The sequence below is a fragment of the Aplidium turbinatum genome, chromosome 2 (genome assembly GCF_918807975.1).
Source record: "Aplidium turbinatum chromosome 2, kaAplTurb1.1, whole genome shotgun sequence".
NCBI lineage: Eukaryota > Metazoa > Chordata > Ascidiacea > Aplousobranchia > Polyclinidae > Aplidium > Aplidium turbinatum.
In genome coordinates this window covers 3,730,198-3,745,425 of record NC_137473.1, presented here as the reverse complement: position 1 = coordinate 3,745,425, position 15,228 = coordinate 3,730,198, and the positions used below count along the sequence as shown (strand labels likewise).

Sequence of the window (15,228 nt, the reverse complement as noted above, 5' to 3'; positions counted from 1 at the left end):
TGAGAAAAAGATCCCAAAAATTTTTTTTTTTAAACAAAGCAATTGAAGTCTAATATTTTCACGAAATTTGATTGATGTAAGTTTTGCATAAACCAAAATATTTAACTTAGAAAATATCAACAACAAAATATCATACATAAAAATATCAAACCAGCACATGCACCCTTATCATTTCTGAACTAACTTTTCATTGAAGTAGAAAACTGCCTGGCCATGATGTTTTTATTATTCAGCAGGAAAGGAGTTGTTAAACAGTTTGGTTTGGAAAAGACGATATGCTGGATGCCACCCATTTCTGCACTTTTGAAACTAACTCCACCTTCTACATCCAATGGTTGAAGTTACACTTTTAGCTCGCAAGAACTGAACAAACTTTTTAACTAGACTGATGTGCAATTTGGTGTATTTTTTATTATATACTTGATCCTCACTCAATAATTTCTAAGCTGTACATATGGGATTTAATTATACTTTTAACTTTTTTGATCATATGGATTGAAACAAATCACTGTCAGATGACAGACATTGCAATTTGCTGTTTCAAAAGTACCAAAACTTCATGTCAAAGAAATTGGAATTTTGTCAAACTGTACCTATGGTAATACTCTACTTAATGACACTCTAAACTCAATTTTGGTACAAGTGGCGCTTAAGTAGTTTTGGAATTAGGCTCTTCATATGTTTCGATCGTTTCCTTTTAAGGCAATGTTTTTTTTCTGTGTCACATTTCTTTTGTCGGATAAAAACAAGAACATTAGGCGTACGGCTTACAAAACATTAGTTCTGCAACATACAAAAATAGTTTTATTTGTTGCAATTTTTCAACTGTTTTGAGTTGTACTTGAATTGCTTAAAACAAGACGAAAAGAAAACTGTAAAAAATTGCTGCTAATCGATTAACAACACAACGTTAAGCATCGAAGTTGTTATACAAAGTTTGTTTTGTCGGGGTTGTAAAAATGTTGTCAAGTTTACCAAGTTGGGTTTGCACAAAATCATATGTGTTATGCTCAGACAAGGAAAAAATAAGGCAAAATGACAAGTCAGGTCGACTTCACTGTGTGATGCAATGTTGGATTATTGTGGAATTATAATATAATTTTATAATAGGTTCTCAGTTTTGTTTTATGCGTTTTTTGTTTTTATTGTTACTGTTACACTTCACTGTGTGTTGAACGTTTGATGAAAGATAGTGGACGCAGTCTTCGAAATTAGCATGTTTTTACTTCGGCAAAAACGTTGCCGAGGCCAAACGGCAAAAGTTGAAATTGCCTCGGCAATTGCTGTGAACACTTATTACGAAAAAATTGCAGGCTACCACAACATGTAAAATGAGAAGCGAAAAATATAATAGAGTAGTCTATCATGACCGCATTGTTTGATTTGTTGTGATGTAATAATACCAAAAGTAGCGATAAAGCGAGCAACGCGATACGCACGCTGTTACGATAATTCATGTTAAATAACTCACGGGGGGGAGTGTGTTAATTTTGGGTTGATTCAACGTTCGAGTCAGCACAAATCGATTTAATTTTCCCGACCGATTGTATTGCTTAACAACAATGCCCAATAAGAAATGACGACGACGTCATTTCTTAAGACGCTTGAAGCTTAAGACTGAAGACTCAAAACTGTCCGTTCATGAACGCGCGATGTCATATGATCGGAAGCATTACTTTTCTTCACTGCCGAAGTACCATTTATTCAATTTTGTACTACTTTTTTAACTGGGCCCTGTAGCTTTTCTAACTCCGATTTGATTCCGTCATAAAATTCTTTACAAATTTTGCAAAATACTACACTAACTTTTCTTTCTGTCCCCTCTGTTTCATAACCTATAGCAGGTAAATTCCACTTTTTAACTGTATCTTCCTTTACCATGATTTATATTGGCAATGACACTGGCAAAGAACAAGCATTCGATAAAAGAATAACTTTTGCGTAATAATTAAGCCAGTATTTATAAGATTACAAACTTTTTTTATAGTTCACATGAGCATTGTCAGCGCATAAAATTGCACCTGTAGTTGTTACGCAACCAGACATCTATCACAAACCGCAATTAACAAAGCTCACTCTAAAGGTTAACTCGTTAACCTATTACTTACATGTATTCGACGTCTGTTGATGTTGTGTGGTTCGTTGTGAAAGCGGCACGATCGTTTCTGATACAGCTGGACGAGAAAACGGAAGGCGAAGCGTGATAAGGAGTAAATGCTTACAATAATTTGACGTCTACTGGCGTTGAATCAATGCAAATCGAGTGATGTTTCTATAAAAGATTCAATTCTCCCAGCTGGGCACGTGTGTCTAAGCGCCGGCGCAGTAGAAAGTAACCCAAATAAAAACATCAAGCAATAGTAAGATTGAATCAACCTCCTAGTCTGGTGTGGTCTAAGAAAATTAGGGTTATTTTTGTAATCTTGTAGTTCTTACAAGCGCTCGTGTGGCCTCGGCATTTTTATTGCCGAGGCTAATGTGCCATTCATGCATCTGCCTCGGCAATCACCTCGGCAATTGCCGAGTGCCGAGGCTAATTTCGAAGACTGGGACGCCAGTTTGCAATTTTTCTTAGCTTGATTTCTAAATTCTAAAACGACAATTTCTTATTCGTTCTCACTTGGTTGTCTTAGTCTCTCTAAAAAGTCTTTATTTGATCAGGGTCACACTTTCGTTCGCATTCTTTGTTCTTTCATAAATATAGAATGTAACTTGTGAATTGTTGACAACTGTGATGTTGATGGTATTTGAATAACCCGCTTTCTTAGAATACAGCTTGTGGTTGTTAGTATAATGAGAATTCTTACTAAGCTTACAGTTAACCATTATTGAGATTTTTATAGTTTGTTACTTGTGCTTCAGGTTATAGATTGTTTACCCGCACTACATTTCATAGTTTGTAAGAAGTTATTTTCTTTGTTCATTTAATCCAGCACTATTTGAAATTGATTATTCACATTACCATTTAACATGAATCAAAGTGAAGCAATTCCAGTAAAGCTTGAAGTACTTGAAGATTGTGAACCATATAGAATCAACAACCAAGAACACGTAGTGGATGGTTCAGATGGTTGTCAAGCCACCAAGGAATCTGATCCATGTTTGTATCATCAACAAGAGTCGAATGCAAATCTTAGTTTGTGTCTCAATAACTCCAAAGCAAATGATTTGCAAACAATCAATGAAAAATGTCATCGATGTAACTTTTGTGACAAGAGTTTCAAGTGGAAATCTACATTGACAATTCATGAGAGAAGTCACACTGGTGAAAAGCCATATAAATGTAATTTATGTGATAAATCGTTTTCAGAGGTTAGGAACCTGAAAAATCATGTGTCAAATCATTCTCTTGAAAGATCATATAAATGTCAAGAATGTGAAAAATCGTTCAAAAAATTGTGTCATTTGAAATGTCATCAGCTGATTCACTCTGGCGAAAGACCATATAAATGTGATCTATGTGGAAAATCATATACAAATTCGGGTAATTTAAAAACTCACCTGATAATTCATTCTGGTGAAAGACCATATAAATGTGATAATTGTGGAAAATCATTTGCAAGATTGTGTAATTTGAAAGATCATGTTTTCATTCATTTTGGTGAAAGACCATATAAATGTGATCTATGTGAAAAATCATTTGTACAAATAAGTCATTTGAAACGTCATAAGATGATTCATTCTGGTGAAAGACCATATAAATGTCATGAATGCGAAAATTCATTTGTACGATTGGTTGACTTAAAAGCTCACCTGATAATTCACTCTGGTGAAAGACCATATAAATGTCCAGAATGTGAAAAATCGTTTAAAACGTTGTGTAATTTGAAGCGTCATAAAATGATTCATTCTGGCGAAAGACCATTTAAATGTGATCTATGTGGAAAATCATTTACACAATCGAGTAATTTGAAAACTCACCTGGTAATTCATTCTGGTGAAAGACCATATAAATGTGATGAATGTGGAAAATCATTTTCAAAATCGAGTACTTTGAAAACTCACCTGATAATTCACTCTGGTAAAAAACCATAGAAATGTGATGAATTTGAAAATTCATTTGTACGATTGGTTGACTTAAAAACTCACCTGATAATTCATTCTGGTGAAAGACCATATAAATGTCCAGAATGTGAAAAATCGTTTAAGACGTTGTGTAATTTGAAGTGTTGTAAGATGATTCACTCTAGAAAAAGATTATATAAATGTGATCTATGTGGAAAATCATTTACACAATCGAGTACTTTGAAAACTCACCTGATAATTCATTCTGGTGAAAGACCATATAAATGTCCAGAATGTGAAAAATCGTTTAAGACGTTGTGTAATTTGAAGCGTCATAAGATGATTCACTCTGGCGAAAGACCATATAAATGTGATGAATGAGGAAAATCATTTGCACATTTGGTTGACTTAAAAACTCATCTGGTGAATCACTCTGTGCTGAAAAACCATTTTTTGTTTGTTGTATCCAGGCTTACACCCCTTGATTGAAGATTCAGATTAAGTGGACGGGAAGACAAGGAAGCCAATCTTCGTCTCCACCTTCAGGCATGACTTTAAGTGTCCTGCTAAAAACACATCCGCATGCTCTTGAGCGGTATAGAACTGGTGGCCTTGAAAAACCATATAAATGTCAAAATGTGGAAAATCATTTAAACGATTGTGTCATCTGATGATTCACTTCGGGGAAAAGTCATAGGAATGTGATTTATTTGTTACACTTCGGTTTTCGTAAATGGACATCAAGAAATGGATTTGTTTGATCGAGATTATTTTGTATGCAACCATGCATCCTTTATGTTGCTATGATTTTAAATAATAAGTTGTTGTATTTTTGAATGTTCCCTTTTTTGGTAACCATCATATAACTCTTCAAGATTTGTTTTTGTGCATCTAGACAGGAGTTGTTCATAGTTTGTGGTGTTTTCTAAAGTTGATAAGAACACGTTTTAACCTGATAATAATTAATCTTTGGTTGAAATTCAAGCTACACACAATATTTAAGTATGAATTTATCCCTGTGAAGCTTGAGCTACCTGAAGTTAATGAAGCATATGCAATCAATTGTGCGGAATTATTATATAATATTATAACAGGTTCTCTGTTTTGTTTCATGCGTTGTTCGTTTTTATTGTTACTGTTACATCTTACTGTGTGTGGAACGTTTTATAAAAGATAGTGGACACCAGTTTGCAATTTTTCTGAGCTTGATTTCTAAATTCTAAAACGGCAATTTCTTATTGGTGCTCACTTGGTTGTCTTAGTCTCTCTAAAAAGTCTTTATTTGATCAGGGTCACACTTTCGTGTGTATTCTTTGTTCTTTCGTAAATATAGAATGTAACTTGTGAATTGTTGACAACTGTGATGTTGATGATATTGGAATAGCCCCGCTTTCATAGAATACAATTTGTGATTGTTAATATAATGAGACTTCTTGCTTAGCTTACAGTTAACCATTATTGAGATTTTCACAGTTTGTTACTTGTGCTTCAGGTTATAGGTTGTTTACTCACACTACATTTCATAGTTTGTAAGAAATGATTTTCTTTGTTCATTTAATCCAGCACTAATTGAAATCAATTATTCACTCCACCTTTTAACATGAATCAAAGTGAAGCTATTCCAGTAAAGCTTGAAGTACTTGAAGATTTTGAACCATATAGAATCAACAACAAAGAACACGTAGTGGTTGGTTCAGATGGTTCTCAAGCCACTAAGGAATCTGATCCTTGTTTGCTTTATCAAAAAGAGTCGAATGTAAAGCTTAGTTTGTGTCTTAATAACTCCAAAGCAAATGATTTGCAAACAATCAATGAAAAATGTCATCGATGCAACTTTTGTCACACAGGTGAAAAGCCTTATAAATGTGATCTATGTGGAAAATCATTTACACAATCTGGTGCTTTAAAACCTCACCTGATAATTCATTCTCTTGAAAGGCCATATAAATGTGATGAATGTGGAAAATCATTTGCAAGATTGTGCAATTTGAAAGATCATGTTTTCATTCATTCTGGCGAAAGACCATATAAATGTGATCTATGTGAAAAATCCTTTGCACAACTAAGTGATTTGAAACGTCACAAGATGATTCACTCTGGCAAAAGACCATATAAATGTGATTTATGTGGAAAATCATTTACACAATCGAGTACTTTGAAAACTCATCTGATAATTCATTCTGGTGAAAGACCACATAAATGTGATGAATGTGAAAAATCATTTGCACGATTGCGTAATTTGAAAGATCATGTTTTCATTCATTCTGGTGAAAAGCCATATAAATGTGATCTATGTGAAAAATCATTTTCTAAAATGAGTTATTTGAAACGTCATAAGATGATTCACTCTGCCGAAAGACCATATAAATGTGATGAATGTGGAAAATCATTTGCACAATCGGGAACTTTGAAAACTCACCTGATAATTCACTCTGGTGAAAGACCATATAAATGTGATGAATGTGGAAAATCATTTTCAAATTCGTGTTCTTTGAAAACTCACCTGATAATTCATTCTGGTGAAAGACCATATAAATGTCAAGAATGTGAGAAATCGTTTAAAAGATTGAGTCATTTGAGATGTCATAAGATGATTCACTCTGGGGAAAGACCATATAAATGTGATAAATGTAGAAAATCATTTGTACGATTGGCTGACTTAAAAACTCACCTGATAATTCACTCTGGTGAAAGACCATATAAATGTCAAGAATGTGAGAAATCGTTTAAAAGATTGTGTCATTTGAGATGTCATAAGATGATTCACTCTGGGGAACGATCATATAAATGTGATCTATGTGGAAAATCATTTTCAAAATCACGTACTTTAAAAACTCACCTGATAATTCATTCTGGTGAAAACCAATGAAATGTGATGAATGTGGAAAATCATTTGTACGATTTGTTGACTTAAAAACTCACCTGATAATTCACTCTGGTGAAAGACCATATAAATGTCAAGAAAGTGAAAAATCGTTTAAAGGGTTATGTCATTTGAAAAGTCATTTGATGATTCATTCTGGTGAAAGACCATATAAATGTGATGAATGTGGAAAATCATTTACACAAATGAGTATTTTAAAAACTCACCTGTTGAATCACTCTGCTAAAAAAACATATAAATGCGATGAATGTGGAAAATCATTTGGACGATTGTGTAATTTGAAAGATCATGTATTCATCCATTCTGGTGAAAAGCCATATAAATGTAACCTATGTGAAAAATCATTTACACAATCGAATACTTTAAAAACTCACCTGATAATTCACTCTGGTGCAAGACCATATAAATGTCAAGAATGTGATAAATCGTTTAAAAGGTTGTGTCATTTGAAAAGTTATAAGATGATTCCCTCTGGCAAAAGACCATTATAAATGTGAACTATGTTGAAAATCATTTACACAATCGAGTACTTTAAAAACTCACCTGGTAATTCATTCTGCTAAAAAAAACATATAAATGTGATGTGGAAAATCATTTGCACGAATGGTTGACTTAAAAACTCATCTGGTGAGTCACTCTGGTGAAAAACCATATAAATGTGATGGATGTGGAAAATCATTTCCACGATTGTATCATTTGAAAGTTCATGTTTTCATTCATTCTTGTGAAAAGCCATATAAATGTGATGTATGTGAAAATGTGTTTTCGTGTGTTAACAATTTATAGCGTTATGAGGTGATTCACTCTCGTGAAAAGCCATTGTGTTTATGTTGTGTTTTATGTTATGTTGTGGTAACAAGTTTAAAGCGTCATAAGATGATTCACTCTGATGTTTTGAAATGCAAAATGACCAAAGTCATTTCCATGACGTAATGCTTTAATTCACCATAGGAATCCACTCTGCGGCCTACAAAAATAGTTTTATTTTTTTGATGCCACTTTTCAACTGTTTTGTGTTGTACTTGAACTGCTTGAAACAAATAAAAAAAAAACAGTGAAAAATCGGTGCCAATCGATTAACAACACAACGTTAAGCATCGAAGTTGTTATACAAAGTTTGTTTTGTCGGGGCTGTAAAAATGTCGTCAAGTTTACCAAGTTGGGTTTGTACAAAATTATGTGTGATACAATCTTGGATTTGTGTGGAATTATTGTATAATTTTGTAATTGGTTCTCAGTTTTGTTTCATGCGTTTTTTGTTTTTATTGTTACTGTTACACCTTACTGTGTGTGGAACGTTTTATGAAAGATGGCGGACACCAGTTTGCAATTTTTCTGAGCTTGATTTCTAAATTCTAAAACGTCAATTTCTTATTGATTCTCACTTGGTTGTCTTAGTCTCTCTAAAAAGTCTTTATTTGATCAAGATCACACTTTCGTTCGCATTCTTTGTTCTTTCGTAAATATAGAATGTAGCTTGTCAGTTGTTGACAACTGTGATGTTGATGATATATAAATGGCCCGCTTTCATAGAATACAACGTGAGTGTTAATATAATGAGAAATGGGAATTCTTGCTACGCTTACAGCAGCCCTCGAAATTAGCTTCCGTCTACGATGGCAAAAACATTGCCGTCGCCAAATCAACAAACCTTGGATTGCGGCGGCAATTGCCGTAATGCTTTGATCAAACGAAATTTTATGCTCTTCTTCATCGTGTGTCACACGGCGGTAGCCCAGAGCATCAGGCAAGCTATTTTATGCGCTGACAATGCTCTTGTGAACTGTAAAAAGTTTGCACCCTTACAAATACTGGCTTATGGGCGAAACACGGTGTCTATCGCTGTCAATTCTTGCTACAAATCGGCTGCCGAGAAACATACTGGCTTATTTGTTATGCAAAAGTTATTCCTTCATCGAATGCTTATTTTTTATCAGTGTCGTTGCGAATATAAAAAGTGGTACAAAATTAGATAAATGGTTCTTCGGCAGTAAAGAAAAGTAATGCTTCCGATCATATGGTGTCGAGCGTTCATGAAAGGGCAGTTTTGCGTTTTCCAGTGACGAGGCGACAACCTCATCCTCCGATGATTCCGATTCTGACCAGTTCTTTATCCAACAGACTCTGTGTTGCTCGCAGTATCCTAATTGTGCCGAAATTATGTTAGTGCATACGTAAATCGAGGCAATCTTCTCGCAGGGAGCTATTGATTTGTCACCGGTACCTGATTGAGCAATTAACGTTATTTCATGATAATTCAACGTCGCTAGATGTCGAATTAATGTAAAACAAACGTAAATTTCTTATTGGGCATTGTTGTTACGCGATATAACCCGCCGGGAAAATTAAATCGATTTGTGCTGACTCGAACGTTGAATCAACCCAAAATTAACTGACTTTTCCCGCCTTGAGTTATTTAACCTGAATTACGATAACAGCGTGCGTATCGCGTTGATCGCTTTATCGCTACTTTTGGTATTATTACATCACAACAAATCATACAATGCGGTCATGATGGACTACTCTAGTATATTTTTCGCTTCTCGTTTTACATGTTTTGGTACAATTTTTTCGTAATAAACATTCACAGCAATTGCCGAGGCAATTTCCACTTTTGCCGTTTGGCCTCGTCAACGTTTTTGCGAAGTAAAAATATGCCAATTTTGAAGACTGTGTGAGTGTTCACAGCAAGTAAAATAATCCGAGGTGAGGTTTTGGTGCGATGTTTCTGCTGATTAAACTCCCGCTGCGAGTAAATCAAACAGAAAAAAATTTTGAACAATTTTTGTCCGAATTAAATGCTCATTTTGCGACGGCATTTTTATTGCCGTAGCAGAATGGCCATTATGACGTTTGCGGCGGCATTTACCACGGCAATTGCCGTGTGCCGCCGCTAATTTCGAGGACTGCTTACAGTTAACCATTATTGAGATTTTCACAGTTTGTTACTTGTGCTTCAGGTTATAGATTGTTTACCCGCTGTACATTTCATAGTTTGTAAGAAATGATTTTCTTTGTTTATTTAATCCAGCACTAATTGAAATCAATTATTCACTCCACCTTTTAACATGAATCAACGTGAAGCAATTCCAGTAAAGCTTGAAGATTGAAGATTGCGAACCATATAGAATCAACAACCAAGAACACGTAGTGGATGGTTCAGATGGTTGTCAAGCCACCAAGGAATCTGATCCATGTTTGTATTATCAACAAGAGTCGAATGCAAATCTTAGTTTGTGTCTCAGTAACTCCAAAGCAAATGATTTGCAAACAATCAATGAAAAATGTCATCGATGTAACTTTTGTGACAAGAGTTTCAAGTGGAAATCTAGATCGACAATTCATGAAAGAAGTCACACTGGTGAAAAGCCATATAAATGTGGTTTATGTGATAAATCGTTTTCAGAGCCCAGGACCCTGAAAGATCACGTATTAAATCATTTTGGTGATAAACCGTATAAATGTCAAGAATGTGAAAAATCGTTTATAAGGTTATGTCATTTGAAAGAACATTTGATGATTCACTCTGGTGAAAGACCATATAAATGTGATCTATGTGAAAAATCATTAACACAATCGAGTACTTTAAAACGTCATTTGATGGTTCATTCTGGTGAAAGACCATATAAATGTAATCTATGTGGAAAATCATTTACACAATCGAGTACTTTGAAAACTCACCTGATATTTCATTCTAGTGAGAGACCATACAAATGTGATGAATGTGGAAAATCATTTGTACGAATGGTTGACTTAAAAGCTCACCTGATAATTCACTCTGGTGAAAGACCATATAAATGTGAAAAATCGTTTAAAAGATTGTGTCATTTGAATGGACATTTGATGCAATTTTATATTGGTTCTCACTTCTTCTTCATCGTGTGTCACACGGTCGTAGCCCAGAGCTTCACGCAAGCTGTTGCTCTATCCTTGAACTCGGCCAAATCCTGTGCAGAGCACCTTGCTTTTAGGTGAGGGCATTCGAGAAGATGTTGCATCGTTTGCTCCTGTCCACATTTGCAACTTGTGTTCCCCGTGGAATACCCCCAGTGTCTCATCAAAGTTTTACACCAGCCAATACCAGTTCTTAAGCGGTTGAGGCATCGCCAATACTTTCACGGTTCACACTTTCTGGGAGGAAGGCCCTCCATCGGTGTGAGCTCCATATTGTCCAATGTCGGCCCGGCTGCCAGTCCCTCCTGCCATAGTTGAACCCGCACATTGGCGGTGACATCGTCTTGGTCTAATAATAATAACAATATTTATATAGCGCCACATCCACAGTCAAACTATGCTTCTGGGCGCTGTACATGACAATGGTGATAATTAGTACGGTACATTCAGTCATAATGTTCATTGAAATAGAACGTTTTCAAGCGAGCTTTGAATTCATTAAAATTTTCAACTTCTTTCACACAAATAGGCAAACAGTTCCAGCAACTGGCAGCAACAACTGGGAGCAGCAACAGCAGCAACACAGTAACAGTAAGTTTGTCTAGACTAGGCTTTTTTAAGTGTGGACGAACAATGGCATGTTTAAGGTTTGGGGGAACAAGACCACTTGTCAAGGATTTGTTTACGATGGAGGTCAGAATAGACAGAAAAGATGATGAATGCTTTTTGAGGAGCCATGAGGGTACTGGATCCAGTTCACAAGATGCAGATGATAATGCAGTTAAAATGTTAAGAATTTCAGTCTTGTCCGTTTCAAAAAAACTAGAAAATGAAAAATCAATGTGATTATGGTTACAAGGATCTGCTGACTGAGTTCCTCCAGTTATATGGTCAAGACATGGAAGAGTATTCCTAATTAAACTAATTTTGTTTGAAAAGTATTGGTTAAATGATTCAGCAATTTCTTGAGCAGACTTTCCAGTTGGATGAACACTTCTGTTATCTTTGCCCATCAATGTTTTAGAAAATTTGAAGAATTGTTTTGGAGTTTTGCTTTCACTGATTTGCTTAAGATAGTAATTTTTCTTGGCCTTAAGTACTAACATGTTCACATATTTGCATTGTTTTTTGTAAATATCTTGATGAATAGATAATTTAGTCATTTGTGTTCAAGCTTTTTTCGAATTTGTTTTTCTTTCTTGAGTTCCATAGTAAACCAGAGAGATTTTGTTCTGAGTGTGAGCAATTGGGAGCATGATCATTAGAAATAGATTTAAGAGTTGAATTATACAATTTTACAAGTTCTTCACAAGAACAGTTCAATTTTAAAGATTGAAAAGCAAGACAGACATCAGAAGCAAAATCTATATCAATAATGTTCTTCCATTTGCGAAATTTTACTTGCTTCTTGGGACGAGGTGGTTTGTATAGATTTGTTTTTAATATTAATGCAAAATGGTCAGAAGAGAAAATACCCTGAACATTGGTCAGACATGGATCAATGACTAGTGGTTTATCAACAACAATGTTTGTATGACAACGCACTAACATGAAGTTTAGTGTGTGACCTTTTGCATGAGTTGGATCATTGATCAATTGTTTCAAACCAAATGTAGATGAAATATTGTTAAATTGCACAACATCCAATATTATCTAATATTATCAAGATGCAAATTTATATCTCCAGTAACAATAATTTCATTATTACATAAAGACAATTGTTCCAAATAGTTAAACCACTCATTAAAAAATATGCTTGTTTTAAATCCATTCTTTATGGAGGGAGGAGGTCGATAAATTACACAAATTAATACTGGAATATTACCATGCTTTGAAATACATTCCATATTTTCAAACTGAGAAAACTGATAGCTAGCAAAAATTTGACTCTTGTCAAGTTTGGCAGAGACATTGTACAAGAAACCTACACCACCACCACGCTTTCCTTGAGATCTGGGAACATGCAAAATGTCATAACCTTTAGCAGTGATGTTACTTAACACATGACCATCAATTGAACTTCCTAACCAAGTTTCAGTCAGGGCACACACATCAATTTTAGAGTCAAAAATAAAGTCAGTTAAGGAAAGTGATTTATTATTGATTGATCTTATATTTAAACATCCAATAATTAAGGGGGAGTGAAATTTACTAGAAGTGGGAAAACGTTGGACTGGAATTAGATTAGTTAAGTTTAAGTCACTTTGTTTTCGATGAGAAGTTATAGGCCTACCAGATGACTTTGTGCATACAACTGAAATTGGTCTTCTGAAACACTTTCCTGCTTTCTTTCCTCTCCTGGTTGGCTTAATCCTGTTGATTTTCAATTTTAATAACTCATTCCAAGCTGTTTTCTCTAAACTGTACTTTCCACTTGATAGATTTTTTACTTGTAACAAACTGCATCCTGAATAAGTATACTGCTGCTTTCTTGATTTTAATTTTCCATGCTCAAGGTCTGCTGCAGCCATAAGATAGCGCAAAAACAGAAACCAAAAGTTAAGTCCCAGAAATCCATAGGATTTTTCAGAGCAGCTTCATAAACTTTAACATTTTAAACCACACTACATTACATTATTTAATTCCTTATTCAAATAGAATGGGACAACTGAGGCAAGAAAACTTTTTCTTGACTTCAGACGCCTGTGTGCTGGAGTTTGGCCATACAGTGGGTGTCTCAAATCCATGTCCTGGCAAGATTTTTCTTTTCTGCTGGTCACGCTTCTTCGGATGTTGGGTGGAGCAATTCCAGACAGAATGTGCAGCGACGTGATGTTGGTTGGTCTGAGACAACCAGTAATCAGACGGCAGCTTTGGTTCAATATGGGGTCAATTTTCTTGGCATGTGCTGAGCGTTCCCACACTGGGCAAGCATATTCTGCAACCGAATAGCATAAGGCTAACGCAGTTGACCGAATTGTATCAGGGAAGGCACCCCAATCAGAGTTTCCGAGTTTCTGTAAAATATTATTTCTAGAAGCCACCTTAGCTCTTACTTTTTCGATATGGGATTTGTATGTGAGGGACCTATCTAATTTTACACCGAGGTATGTTATTAAGATTACGGTATTGAGATTTTCACAGTTTGTTACTTGTGCTTCAGGTTATAGGTTGTTTACCCGCTATACATTTCATAGTTTGTAAGAAATGATTTTCTTTGTTCATTTAATCCAACACTAATTGAAATCAATTATTTACTCCACCTTTTAACATGAATCAACGTGAAGCAATTCCAGTAAAGCTTGAAGTACTTGAAGATTGTGAACCATATAGAATCAACAACCAAGAGCACGTAGTTGATGATTCAGATGGTTGTCAAGCCACCAAGGAATCCGATCCGTGTTTGTATCATCAACAAGAGTCGAATGCAAATCTTAGTTTGTGTCTCAATAACTCCAAAGCAAATGATTTGCAAACAATCAATGAAAAATGTCATCGGTGTAACTTTTGTGACAAGAGTTACAAGTGGAAATCTAGATTGACAATTCATGAAAGAAGTCACACTGGTGAAAAGCCATATAAATGTGATCTATGTGGAAAATCATATACAAACTCGGGTACTTTAAAAACTCACCTGCTAACTCATTCTGGTGAAAGACCACATAAATGTGATGAATGTGGAAAATCATTTGCAAGATTGTGTAATTTGAAAGATCATGTTTTCATTCATTTTGGTGAAAAGCCATATAAATGTGATCTATGTGAAAAATCATTTGTACAAATGAGTCATTTGAAACGTCATAAGATGATTCATTCTGGTGAAAGACCATATAAATGTCATGAATGCGAAAATTCATTTGTACGATTGGTTGATTTAAAAGCTCACCTGACAATTCACTCTAGTGAAAGACCATATAAATGTAAAGAATGTAGTAAATCGTTTAAAACGTTGAGTAGTTTGAAGTGTCATAAGATGATTCACCCTGGCGAAAGACCATATAAATGTGATGTATGTGGAAAATCATTTACTCAATCGAGTCATTTGAAAACTCACCTGGTAATTCATTCTGGTAAAAAAGTCATATAAATGTGATGAATGTGAACAATCGTTTAGAACATTGTGTAATTTGAAAGATCATAAGATGATTCATTCTGGTGAAAGATCATTTAAATGTGATCTATGTGAAAAATCATTTACACAATCGAGTACTTTGAAAACTCACCTGATATTTCATTCTGTTGAAAGACCATATAAATGTCAAGAATGTGAACAATTGTTTAAAAGATTGTGTAATTTGAAAGAACATTTGATGATTCACTCTAGTGAAAGACCATATAAATTTGATTAATGTGGAAAATCATTTACACAATCAAGCACTTTGAAAACTCACCTGGTGAATCACTGTTGTAAAAGACCATATAAATGTGATGAATGTGGAAAATCATTTGCACTATTGAGTACTTTGAAAACTCACCTGATAATTCATTCTGGTAAAAAAACATAT

The 15,228-nt window shown here is 34.8% G+C and overlaps 2 protein-coding genes across 2 annotated transcripts; both read left to right on the top strand.

The window, feature by feature from the left end:
- Positions 1 to 2,877: 2,877 nt before the first annotated feature.
- On the top strand, positions 2,878 to 5,497 carry LOC145765468 (uncharacterized). The gene has a single exon (XM_082577293.1). It carries the CDS (start codon positions 2,971 to 2,973, stop codon positions 4,033 to 4,035), a length of 1,065 nt encoding a protein of 354 aa, XP_082433419.1. The 5' UTR covers positions 2,878 to 2,970; the 3' UTR covers positions 4,036 to 5,497.
- A 108-nt stretch (positions 5,498 to 5,605) lies between these two features.
- LOC145785780 (uncharacterized) lies at positions 5,606 to 15,006 on the top strand. The gene is made up of 2 exons (XM_082597494.1): positions 5,606 to 6,860; positions 13,969 to 15,006. The coding sequence occupies exons 1-2, from the start codon at positions 5,606 to 5,608 to the stop codon at positions 14,808 to 14,810; spliced, it is 2,097 nt and encodes a 698-aa protein (XP_082453620.1). The 3' UTR covers positions 14,811 to 15,006.
- The last annotated feature ends 222 nt before the right edge of the window (positions 15,007 to 15,228 follow it).